Source organism: Moschus berezovskii, chromosome 12, assembly GCF_049115385.1.
Source record: "Moschus berezovskii isolate FMDL1 chromosome 12, NW_MosBer_1.0, whole genome shotgun sequence".
In the NCBI taxonomy this organism is placed as follows: domain Eukaryota; kingdom Metazoa; phylum Chordata; class Mammalia; order Artiodactyla; family Moschidae; genus Moschus; species Moschus berezovskii.
In genome coordinates this window covers 95,335,963-95,355,012 of record NC_142471.1, presented here as the reverse complement: position 1 = coordinate 95,355,012, position 19,050 = coordinate 95,335,963, and the positions used below count along the sequence as shown (strand labels likewise).

Here is a 19,050-nt window from a genome sequence, read left to right as displayed (position 1 = left end):
GCCATTCAGCACCCGCTTTGTAATTGCTCACCATGAAGAGTGTGTGTGTTCAACTGAAAAGAAATGACGGGAGACTCACACTGATGCATCAGGTTGTTGGTATCTTCGAAGTATATATCATTTATTTAGGGAAAACTATAAATCGCCTGGTGCAGTGTGCCCTTTCAGAATGGTCCCCGTGGCTATGACTTCTCAGATTTCCCTTTCACACTTACCATCAAGACCACATGGATTAAAGTTTTTAAAATTTTAAGTGTACAATGAAGTGATTTTTTGTGAATTTAGCTGTGCAGCTACCACCATAATAAGACTACTTTGTTCAGAAGGAGATGAGTGCAATTGTGCGGTAGTTTGTGCATTCTTTGGCATTCCCTTTCTTTGGGATTGGAATGAAGACTGACCTTTTCCAGTCCTGTGGCCATTGCTGAGTTTTCCATATTTGCTGGCATATTGAGTGCAACACTTTCACAGCATCATCTTTCAGGATTTGAAATAGCTCAATTGGAATTCCATCACCTCCACTAGCTTTGTTCGTAGTGATGCTCTCTAAGGCCCACTTGACTTCACATTCCAAGATGTCTGATTCCAGGTGAGTGATCACGCCATCGTGATTATCTTCGTCGTGAAGATCTTTTTTGTACAGTTCTTCTGTGTATTCTTGCCACCTCTTCTTAATATCTTCTGCTTCTGTTAGGTCCATACCATTTCTGTCCTTTATCGAGCCCATCTTTGCATGAAATGTTCCCTTGGAATCTCTAATTTTCTTGAAGAGATCTCTTGTCTTTCCTGTTCTGTTGTTTTCCTCTATTTCTTTGCATTGATCGCTGAGGAAGGCTTTCTTATCTCTTCTTGCTATTCTTTGGAACTCTGCATTCAGATGCTTATATCTTTCCTTTTCTCCTTTGCTTTTCACTTCTCTTCTTTTCACAGCTATTTGTAAGGCCTCCTCAGACAGCCATTTTGCTTTTTTGCATTTCTTTTCCATGGGGATGGTCTTGGTCCCTGTCTCCTGTACAATGTCACGAACCTCCGTCCAGAGTTCATCAGGCACTCTATCTATCAGATCTAGACCCTTAAATCTATTTCTTACTTCCACTGTGTAATCATACGGGATTTGGTTTAGGTCATATCTGAATGGTCTAGTGGTTTTCCCTCCTTTCTTCAATTTAAGTGTGAATTTGGCAATAAGGAGTTCATGATCTGAGCCACAGTCAGCTCCTGGTCTTGTTTTTGCTAACTGTATACAGCTTCTCCATCTTTGGCTGCAAAGAATATAATCAATCTGATTTCGGTGTTGACCATCTGGTGATGTCCATGTGTAGAGTCTTCTCTTGTGTTGTTGGAAGAGGGTGTTTGCTATGACCAGTGTGTTCTCTTGGCAAAACTCTATTAGCCTTTGCCCTGCTTCATTTTGTGCTCCAAGGCCAAATTTGTCTGTTACTCCAGGGGTTTCTTGACTTCCTAGTTTTGCATTCCAGTCCCCTATAATGAAAAGGACATCTTTTGTGGGTGTTAGTTCTAAAAGGTCTTGTAGGTCTTCATAGAACTGTTCAACCTCGGCTTCTTCAGCATTACTGGTTGGGGCATAGACTTGGATTACTGTAATATTCAATGGTTTGCCTTGGAAACGAACAGAAATCATTCTGTCGTTTTTAAGATTGCATCCAAGTACTGCAAGTCATGCTCAAAATTCTCCAAGCTAGGCTTCAGCAATATGTGCATCGTGAACTTCCAGATGTTCAAGCAGGTTTTAGAAAAGGCAGAGGCACCAGAGATCAAATTGCCAACATCCGCTGGATTATGGAGAAAGCAAGAGAGTTCCAGAAAAACATCTATTTCTGCTTCATTGACTATGCCAAGGCCTTTGACTGTGTGGATCACAATAAACTGTGGAAAATTCTGAAAGAGATGGGAATACCAGACCACCTGACCTGCCTCTTGAGAAACCTGTATGCAGGTCAGGAAGCAACAGTTAGAACTGGACATGGAACAACAGACTGGTTCCAAATAGGAAAGGGAGTACGTCAAGGTTGTATATTGTCACCTTGCTTATTTAACTTATATGCAGAGTACATCATGAGGAACGCTGGGCTGGAAGAAGCACAAGCTGGAATCAAGATTGCTGGGAGAAATATCAATAACTTCAGATATGCAGATGACACCACCCTTATGGCAGAAAGTGAAGAGGAACTCAAAGGCCTCGATGAAATTGAAAGAGGAGAGTGAAGAAGTTGGCTTAAAGCTCAACATTCAGAAAATGAAGATCATGGCATCTGGTCCCATCACTTCTTGGGAAATAGATGGGGAAACAGTGGAAACCGTGTCAGACTTTATATTTTTGGGCTCCAAAATCACTGCGGATGCTGATTGCAGCCATGAAATTAAAAGACGCTTGCTTCTTGGAAGGAAAGTTATGACCAGCCTAGATAGCATATTAAAGAGCAGAGACATTACTTTGCCAACAAAGGTCCGTCTAGTCAAGGCTATGGTTTTTCCCGTGGTCATGTATGGATGTGAGAGTTGGACTGTGAAGAAAGCTGATCGCCGAAGAATTGATGCTTTTGAACTGTGGTGCTGGAGAAGACTCTTGAGAGTCCTTTGGACTGCAAGGAGATCCAACCAGTCCATTCTAGAGGAGATCAATCCTGGGTGTTCTTTGGAGGGACTTATGCTGAAGCTGAAACTCCAATACTTTGGCCACCTCATGCGACGAGTTGACTCACTGGAAAAGACTCTGATGCTGGGAGGGATTGGGGGTGGGAGGAGACAGGGACGACAGATAATGAGGTGGCTGGATGGCATCACCGACTCGATGGACATGAGTTTGAGTGAACTCCAGGAGTTGGTGATGGACAGGGAGGCCTGGTGTGCTGTGGTTCATGGGGTTGCTAAGAGTCGGACACGACTGAGCGACTGAACTGAACTTGTTCAGAAGGATCTCTTGTGCCCATTCATGCCCCCAGGTCTAGTCAATCACCAGTCTACTTTCTGTTTCTCTAGATTTGCCTTTTCTAGACATTTCATGTAAACAGAATTATATAATGTATGGTTTTGCCGCTGACTTCTCTCACCTTTATAATGTTTTTGAGGTTCGTCCACAATGAAGCATATATTAGTAGCTTGTTTTTTTATTGCTCAATATTATTCGATTGTATAGACGTACCACATTTTGTTTATTCATTCATCAGTGGATGGACATTGGTGCTGTTTTTTCTTTCTGGCTGTTACAAATAGTGCTAAAAACGCGGAAGGATCACATGGAGATCGTTGTGTAGACGTAAGTTTTCATTTCTGCCAGATAGTCACAGAGGCATTAGAATGACTGGTTCCAATGTTAAATTTATGTTTAACTTACTAAAAACTGCCAGGCTGTGTTTTAAAGTGGTGGCAGCATTTTACACCCCTTTGCTGTTCAGTTGCTCAGCCGTGTCCGGCTCTTTGACCCCATGGACTGCAGCACACCAGGCCTCCCTGTCTAGCACCATCTCCCGGAGCTTGCGCAAACTCACGTCCGTTGAGTCAGTGATGCCATCCAACCATCTCATCCTCTGCCATCCCCTTCTCCTCCCGCCTTCAATCTTTCCAGCATCAGGGTCTTTTCCAGTGAATTGGCTTTTAGCATCAGGTGTGCAGAGTATTAGAGCTAGAGCTTCAGCTTCAGCATCAGCCCTTCCAATGAATGTTCAGGGTTGATCTCCTTGCAGTCCCAGGGACCCAGAGGAGTCTTCTCCAGCAGCACAGGCCGAAAGCCTCTGTCTGGCGCGCAGCCTTCCTCCCGGCTCAGCCTTGCGCCCCTGCGGGCGCTGAAGGCAACTCTGCCTTGTCCACATCTTCCTCACGCCTGTCTTCACTAGTCATTCCAGTCGGAGAAGTTAGGTATTCACAGCAACCTAAACTTCTGTCTCCCTAGTGATGAATGTCTGACGTTGAACATCTTTTTATGTGCTTATTAATCATTGATATCTTTTTGGTGGTCTGTCTATTCAGATTTTTTGCTCATTAAAAAAATAGCTTTCAGTTCAGTCGCTCAGTCATATCCGACTCTGTGCGACCCCATGACTGCAGCATGCCAGGCTTCCCTGTCCATCACCAACTCCCGGAGTTTGCTGAAACTCACGTCCATCAAGTCTGTGATACCACCCACCCATCTCATCCTCTATCGTCCCCTTCTCCTGCCTTCAGTCTTTCCCAGGTGAAAAAATAGCTTCATTTATGTGTAATTTTAAATGGGTTTCTGAACTTAGTTCCAGTGTGTAGTGGAGGCTTCTGCCAGCAGTTCTTGGACACCAACAGGATGTCTTGGAATTCAGCTCAGTCCTGACACTGACTGCCCAGAGACGGCCTCAGAGCCCACGGGTGGAGGGCCCAGGCTCCCACAGCCACCGTTCACTCCAGATGCCAAAGCTCAGGTTGTCACCACTGGCTGTAAGTCATAGGTTCCTACCACCCCTCCTTAGAGCCAGTGACCTCTGGAGCAGCTCACAGAACTGCGGCAGCCCATTCACTCACCAGATTACTAATCGTCGGTAAAAGGGTATTGAAAGACGTGAATCCACAGCCGTAGGAGACACACATAAGACAGGGCCCGGCGCAGAGGAGGTGTGTCCTCCTGGAGCCCCGGCCCACACACTACACCGGCTCGGGCTTCCCCATCCCGAAAGCAGCCAGCCCTCATGGGTTGTACGGCGGCTTCGTTTGGCAGGCGTGAGTGACCAGTGGCCTCTGTGACTCAGCTTCTGTCCCCTCCCCGCTCCCCAGAAATCAGAGGGTGGGACTGAAAGTCCCAAGCACCTCCTCTTGGTTGGTTCCTCAGGCAGCCAGTCCCCCCAGCCCCCCTCAGGTGCTTTCCAAAAGTCACTTCGTTAACGTGAGTAACAGGACACGCATTTCACCTTTATGGCTCTGAAGTGATGTCAGGAACCGAGGACTAGAGACCACGTGTTATGACAGAAAATACCCCCATTGCCCTGGTCGCTTAGAAATTCCAGGGGTTTTGGGATCTGCAGTCCAGGAGCCAGATATATCTTAAAAATACATTTTGGTTACCTGAATGACTATATGTGTGTGTGTGTGTGTGTGTGTCTGTGTATAATAAATGTATATATTTATTATATACATATATACCTATATAAATAAGTAATATATATATAATAAATGACAGTTTTGCAGATTTGTATCCTACTGAAGTTCACTCTGAAAGTGCACAGATCAGTGGTTTTAGTGTAGTACAGAGTTGTGCAAACACCATCACAACCTGATTTCAGGACATTTTCATCACCCCTGAAAGAAGCCTGCTCCCCTGTCCCCCTGCTCCCCTATCTCTCAGCAACCACCAGTTTACCTTCTGTCTTCTGCTGACTTGCCTGTTCTGGCCATTTCATATAAATGGAATCACATAATATTTGGTCTCTTGTGACCGACTTCTTTCACTTAACGTAAACGGTTCATCCGTATTGAAATATAGGTCAGTATTTTATTTCTTCTTGTTGCTAAATATTACATTGTATGAATAATACCACATTTTATTTAAGCATTTCTCAGTTGATGGGCATTCGGGTTGTTTGCTCTTTGGAGATTTTCTGAGGAATGCTGCTGTGAACATTCAGGTACAGGTTTTTTGTGTGGACGTGTGTTTTCATCTCCCTTGGGTAAGTGCCTCGCTGTGGAATTGCTGAGTTATTAGGTAACTCTGTGCTTAACATTTTGAGGAATCACCAAACTGTTCTGCAAAACAGCTGCACTATTTACATTCCCACCAGCAACAAATGGGGGTTCTGTTTTCTCCAGGTCCTTGCCAGCACTTGTCTGGATTATAACCGTTCCAGTGGGTGGGACACCGTATCCCGTTGTGGTTTTGATTTGCGTTTTTCTAATGACTAATGATGTTGAACATCTTTTCATGTACTTATTGACCATATGTATATCTTTGTCAGCAGAATTCCTATTCATATCCTTTGCCTGTTTAAAAAATTGTGCCATCTTGTTGAGTTGAAAAACTTCTTTATATATTCTGCAGACAAGTCCATTAGCGTGCATGTGGTAAGCAGTTTTGGATATTGATGAAATCCAGTTTATGAATTTGTTTCTTTTATGAGTCATGCTTTTGGTGTCATAGCTAAAAAATCTTTGCCAAGCCCAAGATCACAGAGATTTTCTCTTATGTTCTGCTCTAAAAATTTAATGCTCTCTGCTCTTACCTTAGCTCTCTGAGCCACACCGAGTTCATCTCTGTGTGTGGTGTATGTTAGGGCCCTGAATTCCTCTTTCTGCCTGTGCATAGGGAGTTACGCCAGTGCCCCTGCTTATGAAGACTCTTCTTTCTCCATTGCGTTGTCTCGGCGCCCTTGTCAAAAGTTAGTTCATCGTGAACAGAAGGGCTTCTCCTGGACTCCCGGTCTGTTCCACTGATCTGTGTGTGTCCTGTGCCATTCTCACACTATCCTGATTACTGTAGCTTCATGTTAAGCTTTGATATATTTTCCATACATTATTAAGTTTTTAGTGCATCTTTAGTATATGTTTCAGTCTTGTCTGCCCAGTTTGACTGAACGCACGCTGAGCCCTAGGTCTGGCATTTCCAATCATTGGACTTCAGGCAAGTTAGCTGGGGTTTGTGGACTTCATTTTCTTCACATGCAAAATAGAAATAAAATGCCCTACCTTTCTGATAGCACAGGATTTTGGTCTGTTACTGAAATAACAAATATAGAAACAGTCCATGCTATAGTTTTTTTTTTTTTTTTAAATCATTCCTAGGACAGTTACTAGGTTCCACCTGTGGTAAGTAGGTTTTTTATATTAGGTTTATACTGTCCTTGGTAAATCATGCAAGCAAAATTAGTGCTCAATCTAGAGCGTGTTTATGTCTTTTAATTTTCATTGGAAGTAGAAGAGTGGTTTTTCTTCGCTCTCCTCCACCACCTTCCTCTGGGGAGCCAGCTTTATGGAATCATGGGGGTGCCCGCGGCTTACCTCGCTTGTCTCCTCATCAGTTGCTTTCTCTTTCCCTTGGCCTGGGGTGTGGACGCAAGTCTGTGCCTGGGACGGGGAGGAGTCTTCTGGAAAGGGCAGCTGATGACACACAACGTCCCGACGTTATGGTCCCCGTGGCTAAAGTCCCAGGGCGCCTGGCCACACGGGGTTGAGAGCAGGCATCATTGCTTCTTCTGGTTTCTGCAGTTCAGTCTGTGCTGCAGAAAGCAACGCCCCCAAGAGCGCAAGGTCATATCCAAGTGACTGTCCCCGCGGGGGCTTCTCTGCACGCTTTCTCTCCCAGCGACAGTCTGCAGGCCTCATCAGTCGCGCTCCTCAGCGCTAGCAGTTCTGTTTCAGAGCTGGTGGATGTCCACATCAGCTGCTCCAGCCAAAGTGAACTTTCTTTACTGTGACAGAGATTAGACTAGAATACCTCACTCAGCAACTTTCTGATAACTGGGACTCAGTCAGCACCACACATTTATGATACAAGTGATATTTAGAATAAATTCCACTGGTCAATAAAAATCCTTAAAATACCTTCAAATGAAAGATGAGATTATTGTGCGTGTATGTGTGTAGTTGGAGAATTACTTTTAATTGCATTACCAACTTCTGACAATTTACATTGGTATTCTAACTTAGCGTATATGTGCTTAACATATATTAGCATATATATTACATGTGCTTGACTTAAGCCTTTTCAAGAACCTGCCACTTTCTTGCTGTGCTGGTTGAAGAGAATTCACAGGGTGTTTCTGTCAGAGCATTCAAGGAAGTTAGCATCTTCTTTCTTTATCCTCCACGTTCTCTTTGAGTGCAAAGTCGAGGAATGGGCTTCCAGGGGTGGCGTCCTATCAAGCGTCTTCTCTTACTCAGCTGTGTTTCTTTTTCAGCTCTTCTCTGGCGAGACTGCTGCTTGATAGATCTTCTGTGGTTACTAAGTAATGGGGTTTTTGTGTCTATTCAGGGTTTGAATTTTGTTTACACAGCGCCAGAGTCACTTATTGTTCAGTTGTGTCTGACTCTCTGCGACCCCATGGACTGCAGCACGCCAGGCCTCCCTGTCCGTCACCATCTCCCAGAGTTGCTCAAACTCATGTCCATGGAGTCGGTGATGCCATCTAACAATCTCACCCTGTTGTCCCCTTCTCCTCCTGTCCTCAGTCTTCCCCAGCATCAGGGTCTTTTCCAGTGAGTTGCCTCTTCGCATCAGGTGGCTAAAGTGTTGGAGCTTCAGCTTCAGCATCAGTCCTTCCAATGAATATTCAGGGTTGATCTCCTTTAGGATGGACTGCTTTGACCTCCTTGCAGTCCAAGGAATTCTCAAGAGTCTTCTCCAACACCACAGTTTGAAAGCATCAATTTTTCGGTGCTCAGCCTTCTTTATGGTCCAACTCTCGCATCCTTGCATGACTACTGGAAAAACTGTAGCTTTGACTAGACGGATGTTTGTCGGCAAAGTGATATCTATACTTTTTAGTATGCTGTCTAAATAGCTTTTCTAATAGCCAGGACATGGAAGCAACCTAGATGTCCATCTGCAGATGAATGGATAAGAAAGCTTTGGTACATATACACAATGGAGTATTATTCAGCCATTAAAAAGAATACATTTGAATCAGTTCTAATGAGGTGGATGAAACTGGAGCCTATTATACAGAGTGAAGTAAGCCAGAAAGAAAAACACCAATACAGTATACTAACGCATATATATGAAATTTAGAAAGATGCAAATGATAACCCTGTATACAAGACAGCAAAAGAGACACAGATGTATAGAACAGTCTTTGGGACTCTGTGGGAGAGGGTGAGAGTGGGATGATTTGGGAGAATGGCATTGAAACACGTATGTTGTCATATGTGAAACGAATCACTAGTTCAGGGTCGATGCATGTTATAGGATGCTTGGGGCTGGCGTGCGGGGATGACCCAGAGGGAGGATAAAGGGAGGAGGGAGGTGGGAGGGGGGTTCAGGAGGGGGAACTTATGTAAATCCGGGGTGAATTCATGTCAATATATGGTAAAACCAACCAATATAATATTGTAAAATAATTTGCCTCCAATAAAAAATTAATTACTTAAAAAATAAATAGCTTTTCTTCCAAGGAACAAGCATCTTTTAATTTCATGGCTGCAGTCATTGTCTGCAGCTAGATGGTAAACCTTCACATGCCTTGATGAAGGCTGACTGAAGCCTTTCTAGAGGGGAGTGGGAGAGAGCGAGGCATGTAACACGTGCGTCCTGGACTTCAGTGCCTCTCAGCCCTAGTTTTCCCTTGGTCCAGGCCAGTCATGGTAATTGGAATATTTGCCGAGTAAATATGCGAGTCAGTGTCATATTCAGCCAGCTTTCACTAATTCCTGTTCAAAGCAGAAAACGAATGGTTTAATCTTCTCGGCCAGCCGAGGGTCACCATGTTCCCTGGAGGAGCCCAGCCCTCGAGGACTGACTCGGGGTCAGTGTGGCTCCCCGTCCCCTGCCACGTGGGGACCCAGTGTCCGCCACCAGAGCCTGTCTAGGAGTGTCCACCGTGGGTGGCCACAGGTCTGCTGACCCGCTGTGCCAGGCCTCGTTTGACCCCACAGAGAAGAAGTTAGAATCCTTCTAACTCATCGAAAAACATGGAGTGTGTAGACCTCATCGAGAAGCACGCTTCCTGCTCACAGTCACCCGTCCACACCCCTCTGCTCTCCTTTCTGGTAAGCGATGTTCCTCAGAAAGGAGCACGGGGCTGGGATGTGACCGCAGGAGGAGAGTCGCGTCCTGCGTGGGGATGACATAGGGCATGGTCAGTGTCCCCCCTTCTCTTTGCCTGGATTTTTTCTGGCCACACTGCATGGCATGCACGATCTTTGCTCCCCAACCGGAGATGGAACTCAGGGCCCTGCGGTGGTCGCACCGGGGCTTAGGCGAGTCCCGCGCAGATAGTCGGGAGTTGGCAGGAAACCCCCTTACACAGCATGCCTCCTTCTGCAGTGTGAAGGCTGAGCAGTCCTGAGTAACCGGAGATCGCGGTCCTCAGTCTTTTCTTCCTCAATCCTTCCTGCCGGCTCAGGCGGAACACGGAAGGCGGCACCATTTCCAATCGCGAAGGGGACTGGTATGATGATGGCGGTATTTGGCAGTACTTTGATACACTGGAAAATAGCAAGGAAATCAGATGAGACTTGGAAACGAAACTTAAGGGTTACGGAGTAGAGCCTGGCGTTAAATTTAAAGTAGAAGGACCCTCAGTAGTCCCCAGGGACGGGCGGGGCTTCCTGTGCGGGAGACAGACTAAGCTGGGGGGTGCCAGCCTCCTGTGGGCCAGGGAGGCGGGTCGCTGGGGCCCCTCCACCGGGGTTTTTTCCCTGTGGACTCGGGACCACGGCGTGGAGATGGGGGAGCTCTGCTCGCCTCCGCGGTGGTGACTGCGTGTTGGGAGTATTTTACACGGTTCATTTCAGGAGGAATAATGACGATTTAGAAAGTCTAGGACATGGTGTCTAGAAGAGGAAGATTCTGGAAAGCCTCTCAGATACGGGAGAGTGAAAGGGAGCAGGCATGCTTGGTCGGAGAGAGGCAGCCTCAGAGGTATCCAAGAGCTGTCTTCACACATGGGAAAGGCTTGTGTTACACACGTCACTCTTTCAGTCGCTCAAGAGGGAAAACTAGGATCGTGGGAAGGTGACTTGGCTTATATCCGTATTTCTAGATGTGTGGTATACACCAGAACAGGTGCAGGAGCTGTTTTATCTTCGTTTTTAAAACTTCATTTCCAAGTAGTTTTAGACTTACAGAAAGGTTGGGAAAAGCAACTGTAATATAGAGAATTCACCTGGACAACGTATGTGGGCTCAGTACGATCAGCAGACTGCCAGGCTCACCTCGTGCCCAACCATCACCCGAGCTCCAGCCTTACTCCAGCCTCACCTGTTTTCCCGCTAGCACCCTTCTTCTGTCCTGGATCTCTTCCAGGACCCCACACTGCTCCGAGTCCTGCTCTGTCCTCTAGTCACTGAAGTGTCCTTGGTTTCCTGACCCTGGCACTTCTACGGAGCAGTGGTCAGCTATCTGGCAGAAGACTGTCAGTCCATTTGGGTTGACCAGCATCTTCTGTGATGAGGTTAAGACCACGCCCTTTCTGGCACAAGTATCACGAGGTGATGTTATGCTTTCTTAGTGCATCTTATGGGGACTGCGATGTCAAGATGTCTCATTACCGTGATGCTGACCTTGTCTCTGGATGAAGATGATTTCATAACCTGTGAAGTTACTGGTCTTTTCTGTATAATTAATAAATACTTTGGGGGAGATATGTTGAAACTGCACTTAAAATATATTTAATTTATAAATTAAATTATAACTATTGTAATTATAATTAATAAATATCTTGGGGGAGATATGTTGAAACATGAAAATATATGTTGAAACTATATGTGAAACAGTTTTATGTATAAAACTGAAACTTTATAAATTAATAAATACCTTGGGGGGAAAGCATATTTCTCCTTAAGACTGCCTTCTGAGTTAGCATCTATTAGTAAATCTTGCCTAAAATATTTTTCACTATGTATTTACTTCATGATGAGTCTGTCTTTCCCTCGTTCATTTAACACTTACTAATCCTTTTACTAATCTTTTCCTGGTGCCCTTTGATACACGACTGTCACTTGTACAGTATTGACCTGTAGGACAGAATTTTTCCACTTCCCTCCCCCTTCATCTCTCATGTTTTAGTGGAATTATTTCCACCATGTCAGAGGATGTAATATTTGCACATTTGTCTGTCAGCCTGATTCCACCTTTATTTTAAATTTAGTCTGAGATGTACATCTTAATACCGTTAGATGCTTACGAAAAATCCTTACACTGGAATTTTCCCAGTCATCACTGGTTAGTTAGATGAAGCTTACCCTCACATAGAATCCTCTAGAAGGGCTTATGGCTATAGTGGTCTCTAAATTCATGTATGTTGAAATTCTATTTCTGTAATCTTGATATTTGAAGGACAGCATGGTAGATTTTAAATTCTTGGTTTGTGTTTCTTTCACTGAGTTTTAAAAGCATGTTTCTCCATTGTCTCACTTATGTGTTGGCCTTGAAAAGCCTGATGCCTTTCTAGTTCCTTTTCACTCTGATTGATCTGCGTGCCCAGGGGCTTTGAGGATTTTGTCTTCATCTTTGAAGTCTCCTGGTTTTATTAGGATGTCTCGGTGTTGATCATTGTGGGTTAATTTTCCCAGGTACCCTGTGAGCCTCCTCATTTTAAGCTTCAGTCAGTTTTCTGTTTCCCTGAAGTTTTCTTGGGTTACAGTGTTAAGTCTTAGCTTTGCTTTGTTTCTTCGTCTTCCTCTTTCCAGAACTCTGACTCAGCGAACATTTCTTGCCTCTTCGTCTTCTCCTGCCGCCCTATTTTTCTACCCCTGTTTCTTTATGTCGCTTTCCTTCTCCTGAATATGCTCCTGCCCTTCTTTGGTGTCCTCTAGTAATTGTCACTTGAATTTACCCTCTTTAGTGCATTTTATAATTTATTCCTCATTTCCCTCCTTTACTTGCCTGAACTCATTCAAGTCTCTCTTGACTTCTCCCCATTTTTGTCCTTTCTATTTTTACATTGCTAATTCAGGGTGGCTTTTCATATCCTCAAATGTTTGAGTGTTTAATTATGTTTTTAAGAGTGTTACAATCTCCTTTTGACTCATGTCTTTTTCAGGAGGAATTTTTATGTTTGGGGTTATTATTTAAAGATTGCTGGTCTTTTAAAGATTGACATTAGGCACCTCTGCTGTTGGTATGGCTGAGCACAGGTGGAGCAGGTGTCTGTCTGGTGGTGGATGGGGTGGCGGTGAGCCGCCTGGTACGATGGGCATCCTTACTTGCTGGACTGTAGCGGTGAGCCCCCTGGTGTGATGGGCATCCTCACTTGCTGGACCCCAAACTTGCCCTCTCTCTCCTTCTCCTCACCACCACCCGGCCCCGGGGGCACCCGCCTGCCCCTCTGCCCATGTCCCTCCCGGGAGCTGAGTTGGGAGGAGCACGTCTGTAAGTGCTTTGTCTGTTTCCACCGTGCGGACTTTGGAGCCCCTGCCCGCCTCTGGGCTCTGGGGCTTGGGCTCCTCCTCGCTGCAGGTCCGGGCGCCTTTCCCTTGCCGGTGACCCTGTCCTGTGCCACTCACAGCGTCTCCTCCTGCCCTTCTCAGGGCAGGGCCACGTTGGAGCGTGTGGGCTGGAGCGGAGAGGACCCGCGCTGGGGTTTGGTGGCTTTTCTCTCCCCCTGGCCGTATTCTCAGATGTGTCGTTCTCTGATTCAGGTTGAGCCTGGGGTGTGGTTCTGCAGCAGTGACTGTGACCTTTCTGGACTTCCTTGTGTTCAGGAAGGACTGTGGCGTTGGGGGCCAGAGGTGTCTGGCTACCTCTGCCCTTGTCTCAGCCTCCCAGAGTCTGCACTGTATTTACCCCAGGGCATTATTCTCTGGTTTAGGGGCTCAGAGGTCAGCATTTGCCATTTTCCTCCTCAGGTATCTATCTTAAGACATGTTAGTTAGGGAAGAGTAAAACTAGCACTTGATACCAGGTTTCTATATTAGATAAATCCATAAAATAAAAAGTTCATTTAGAAAATAATGAATAAATAATGGAATGGATCGTGAACAGATTTGGCACAAATCATGACGATGGTTTGCTGGTGACTGAGGAGGGTGTGGGACCACCCGTGAACCAGGGGTGTTTCCTGACTCTGGCAGGCACCGTCCAGCAGCGGGGACCCAGGACAGGGTGGACCTTCTGTCCCCTGCAAGAGGCCTCCTGCCCATCTGCTCTGTGTCGCTGAACACATCCTTACCCCACGGAGCACAGACTTGGAACTTGGAGAGTCAACCATTTCCTTCAGCTTTGGAAGACTGCTTTTGTAATTCATCTTTAGTTCACAGGAATGCCAAAGTCAAATACTGCCTTTCCTGAAGGTTATCCGTTGTGGGCTGTGTGTGCAGCTTGTAAGATAAATAAAATCAGCCCACTCTTCAGTGTCAGGAAGAGAAAGAATTACCCATGTGGAATCATTCTATCGTATTAAGACAGTACCCACCTGGCAAAAGTATCCAAGCGCATAACTAGTTTCTTGAATAAAAATTTATAGGTTTTGTACATTCTCGATATCGATAAACCAGTCACAAGTTTATTATAAGAATTTTAACCAAAATTGCTTCAGATGACTATTTTAAACTTGTAAAGCTAAGGAAATATCAGACTGTGCTGGGAGTATGAGGTTAAGTGTAACTGATGGTGGCTATTCCCCGAAGATAAAGTTGGACGTTGTCTCTCCTGACGTTCTATAAACTTTCCGAGCTCCTCCGGGGTCTGTTTGCAGCGAGGTTCTCAGAGGCAGGTTCAGTCAGAGCGCCGTGCGCTTTCCGAGGCCATCTAAAGTGAGACTGTGTCGTTGCAGAAGCGGGCGTGCAGGAGGCTGGACGCCGCGGCGCCCGAGCGGGACTGCCCCCAGGCGAGGGTGCGCGTCCCAGCGTCCGGGGGCAGCGAGGAGCCCGAGTCCCCGGAGGCCCAGCGCAGAGGCCGCCTGCCCTCACCGCGGCCCGACAGCGGCCAGGGCCGACCAGGCGTGGGGGTAGGTTCCTGCTCCCGCCAGACCAGCCTTTACCTGTTCAGTGAAAGTGTGAATAACCGCTGTCCTGGCTCATCCGCGGCTGTGATTTGTTGAACAGGGTCCTCCGGACGGCGGAAGGAGCCGGGCCCAGCCTTGCCCGAGGTGTATCGCGGGAGAGTCTGTAAGTGCATTCCCCTGCTCGCTGTGTCCTTAAATCCTGGATCTGTAGAACACGGGGCGTAGAAACGGCCGTTTTGTTCCTGAGGAACGAGGGGTGTAAATTAAAAGGTACAGGTTGATTTTCTGAGCATTCTACTCGGATGCAAACTAATTTGCTTCCAGATTCAGACTGAGACTACAAATTGAATATACATTTTAAATTCTTTCTAAAAACAGGGTTTAGAGAAGGGAACAGGTCCTAGAAATGGTTAAAATAGAGCTAATTTGAGGACATCTTAGAGAAATGGCCTTAACTCATTTACTTACCCAAATAGGAATGAGTGTTGCTTTTTCTTTCCCCTCCTTAAGGTTTTCTTTCCTATTTGCATACGCTTCACATAAATCCCAAATTTCAGAAGGAGAAACACAGCATTCACACCATTAATTCAGAGGAATGGGACGTCTTAACGTTGCCAGAGTCAGATTCTCAGTCCCCTGTGCTGGGCAGAGAATCGTGAAGTGTACGTTGTTGTTGCTGTTCAGTTGCTAAGTCGTGTCCGACTCTGCGACCCCGTGAACCCCAAGCACGCAGGCTTCCCTCTCCTTCACATTAACATCGTGATACCTTTGTTCCTAAATTTGGGTTTGTTCTAAAAATAAGTTAATAGCTTTGAAACCTCTATAATTCTTTTCGTTTTTTGTTTTTTAATTTTAAGCTTGCAGTCTTCAATTGCAATAAAATAGAATTGTGTTTAATTTCCACATAGAAACCAGGAGCATGTGTGTGTGTGAGTATTTTCAGGATTTTCCCCTAAAGATCTTTAGAGGAAACACAGTGCTGCTTTTGATAAGCAAACGTTTGAGTCAGTAAATTGCAGAATCTTCACTTGGTGCATTGTAGGCGACTGTTTTGTAGGGGGAGGCAGTGATTTTGTTTTAAACAAAGGCCAGTCACCATGGGGCCCTCTGAAGTCCTTAGACAAGTACAAAGACCAAGGCCAGGTGGACCCGCCCGTGGAGATGTGCCTTCCTACTTTCGTACTCCATCCTCAGGAAGATTTACACAGGTTGTGTTGCATTTTGTGGTGTGGAGGTGGTGGTGGTTTAGTTGCTAAGTCATGTCTGACTCTTGGGACCCTGTGGACTGCAGCCCACCAGGCTTCTTTGTCCATGGGATTCTCCAGGCAAGAAGACTGGAGTGGGTTGCCATGCCCTCCTCCAGGGGAATCTTCCCGACCCGGGGATCAAACCCAGGTCTCCTACACTGCTGGTGATTCTTCAAAAACTGAGCCACCAGCAATCCCGAATAATGTTGAAACTAAAGATCCAGCAACTTAAACTGTATTTCGGTTGATTCATGTAACTGCCAAATGTGCCCTTGATTTTGATAATTAATATTATGACCCCACTATGGGTAAAGTGCATTATTTCTGGTGACTAACTCGAAACCTTTCTTGTTCTCGTCCCATTTCCATGGAATGTGTCTTTCAAATCCCCCATCTGTTGGGCAAACAGTTGGAACGTAATACGGATTCTTAATGCTCCAAGAGGTTGTCTTCTGGCATGAACAGCTTAAAGGAAAAAAAATTTTGGCTCAAGCAGCTGATTGGATCATTTAAGCTAATATTCTGTTTGAACAACAGCACCTATTTGATTAGGGTTTTCCTTCCCTTGTGAGTCCCCAAGCTTGCCTCTGTATGTTTCCTAGGAGATGAGTCTGTGCGTGGAAAACCTATATTGATATGTAAATATATCATTTTTTTCACTAATGCTCGATATTCTTTTCATCTAAATTTTCAGAAAGTGACTTTAAAAAATCAGTTTCCCTTTATTTGTAGTTATTCTCAATAAAATTTCACCCAGGCTTGGGTGATTTAATATTTACACCCACTATTTCTAAAAGTCCTATGTAAATAAAGATTGAAATGTGAATTTGAAAAGTCACACCTCTTGATATTTGAACAGACTACAGCTGCATATATCTTCTTTTTCTAATAATATGGCTAGTTTCTCTCTTAAGCTTTTAAAATAATAAGACACTATTTTTGTATTCCAGAACATCAAGAGGCTCAGTGTTAAATAAAAAGCAAATAGTATTTTTAGAAATGCAGGATCCCAGGGAGAAGTGCTTAACAGTAAATCACCGATGGGCCGCAATTCCAAATTTCAGAAGACTTCATTAAATGCGGGGCTCCACTCACGCGTGCGCCCCGTTCACACAGAAGCCTGCCTGTCCAGGCCCACAGTTCCCGTGGCTGACCCCGGTGATGAGCTTGGCTCAGAGAGCAGCAGGGGTCATGGTGGGGATTGTGTGGGAGCCCTGTGTGTGTGTGTGTGTGCGTGCTCAGTTGTGTCCGACTCTGTGACCCTAGCGAGTGTAGCCCACCAGGCTCCCCTGTCCATGGAATTCTCCAGGTAGAAATACTGGAGTGGGTTGCCGTTTCCTTCTCCAGGGGGTCTTCCCGACCCAGAGATTGAACCCGTGTCTCCTGCCTTGGCAGGCAGATTTTTCACCACGGCGCCCCTTGAGAAACCTGCGGGGAGTCGCTGACGAGAAGCTTACCTTGGTGTCTCGGCTAGCTGGACGCTTTTCCCTGAGAACCTCCTCGGGTGCCCCTTCTCTGCTGTGTTTCTGACCTCAGCAGGTAGCAGCTGACCCGGTTGGTTCTGCTCAGAATTCTCACGTGGCCGTCTCAGCTCACTGCCTGGGCCTGTTGTCTTTCTCCCACGAAGCTTTTCCTGATTGCTATCGTGAGTCCTTGCTCATGTACGCAAGGACTTTTCCCGTAGACCTTCTCAAACTCACTCCCCAGGCTGACACATGAGCCTCCCGTTTGGCCCGTTGCAGCTCCCTGATGATGTCTTAGGGTGATCAGTGTTCAGCTTCAGCTCCTAGTACACGTTATTAAGAAATAGCTCCTCGTCAGCCCGCTCATGGTACTGACAGCTGGGGTGAAGCCATCCCCAGTTGTTGGGTTGTGGTGTTATGTCATTCAGGGTGTCTGCTTTGCCCCCGGGTGGGTAGCCCTCTCTGCTCTGCACCATCCAGGCTTCAGGGCCAGGGCGATGGTCTCCGCCTACAGGAGGCGCCCTTCCTTCCTTGAGTGCTCCCAAGGCTGGGCCTGCCATGCAGCTGGCTTCCTTCCTTACTCAGTTCAGTAATCGGGCCCAGGGACTCATGGTAGCCAAGTAAGTGTGTCATGAAATCATGCTCTTCTTAGAAATTCTTCCCATTAAATGAATCCTAGTGAGGCTGTGAGAAGTCTCCAGGATAACCACGTGAAGATGTGTTGGCGGGGGCATTATCAGGCTGGAAGCCCCAGGAAGAAGGGCTTCAGGATGCTGGCTGAGGGGGAGTGCTGCGTTGTCAGCATCCCTTGTCTGAGTGGCACCTGCCACTCCTCAGGGAGGGGCACCCCAGCCTGCATGGGTCAGCGTGGCCGTTGCCCTCAGCGCCGTTCCCTCCCCTGGTCTCCCTCAACCCCAGGCAGCCTCCCTGCCCCTCCTTCCAGGGTCCCAGCTCCTGAGGACTTGGCCCTCTTGCTCCCAGCTCCTGCTGGGTGGCATCCCCCAGGCTCTGCGGTCACCCCATCTCTTCCCTTTATCCTTCCAGGTGTCCTCCGCCCAGGAGGGGGCCCTCCTGGGGAACACATGCCTCCCTCCCCTGTGCATCTTCTTTTCTTCCTTCATCTGGGCCCTCCTGGGGAACACATGCCTCTCGTGAGATGTCTCACCTGAGTCTCTGCTCTGACTGGACCCCACCGGGCTAACCAGCTAAGGAGTGGACACATCCTCCTGAGAACAGAAAACCTGCAGTCTTTAACTAGGCCTGGGGTCTTGTTGCCCAGCAGGCTCAGCATTTGGGAGCCAGTCCCCTCTGCTGGGGTTTATCTCAGGTTACTGAGTTTTTGCCCAAGCTGATAGTTACTACATAAGAGCCAACATGTAAAATGATGTTTTTAGTTTTGGGGACCCTGTTGCTCCTAGTCCCCAATAAATTGATTTGACTAACAGTCTGTCCATTAGTGTTGAAGGCAAAAACTAGGGGAGCATCTTAACGATCTTCTACGTTCTCCCTTTTTTGACCTTGAAACCCGTCGCCTGACGACAGCGTTGGGGTTGGGAGGAGAGAGGTGGGCGACGTGGGGGCAGCAGTGGAGGGCGGGGCGGGAGGGGGCACCAGGGGTGTCCCCTGCCCACTATCGGGGTTTGCTCTCCCTGCAGGGCGGAGGGAGGCGCCCCAGGATGGCCATTCTCAGTCTGGATGGATGCATGTTTCCCTTGTACTACTTCTTATCTCCAAACAGGTGACCTTTAAAGTATTTGCTCTATC

The 19,050-nt window shown here is 46.6% G+C and overlaps 1 protein-coding gene across 3 annotated transcripts in view; it reads left to right on the top strand.

Moving 5' to 3' along the window:
• C12H10orf143 (chromosome 12 C10orf143 homolog) overlaps window positions 1-19,050 on the top strand; it is a 30,252-nt gene that overhangs the window by 5,281 nt on the left and 5,921 nt on the right. For all 3 annotated transcript variants that reach the window (XM_055424386.2, XM_088842439.1, XM_055424387.2), the window contains 2 exons: window positions 14,406-14,579; window positions 14,677-14,739. In XM_055424386.2, coding sequence (XP_055280361.1) covers window positions 14,406-14,579; window positions 14,677-14,739 — 237 coding nt within the window. The remainder of the gene's footprint in view (window positions 1-14,405; window positions 14,580-14,676; window positions 14,740-19,050) is intronic.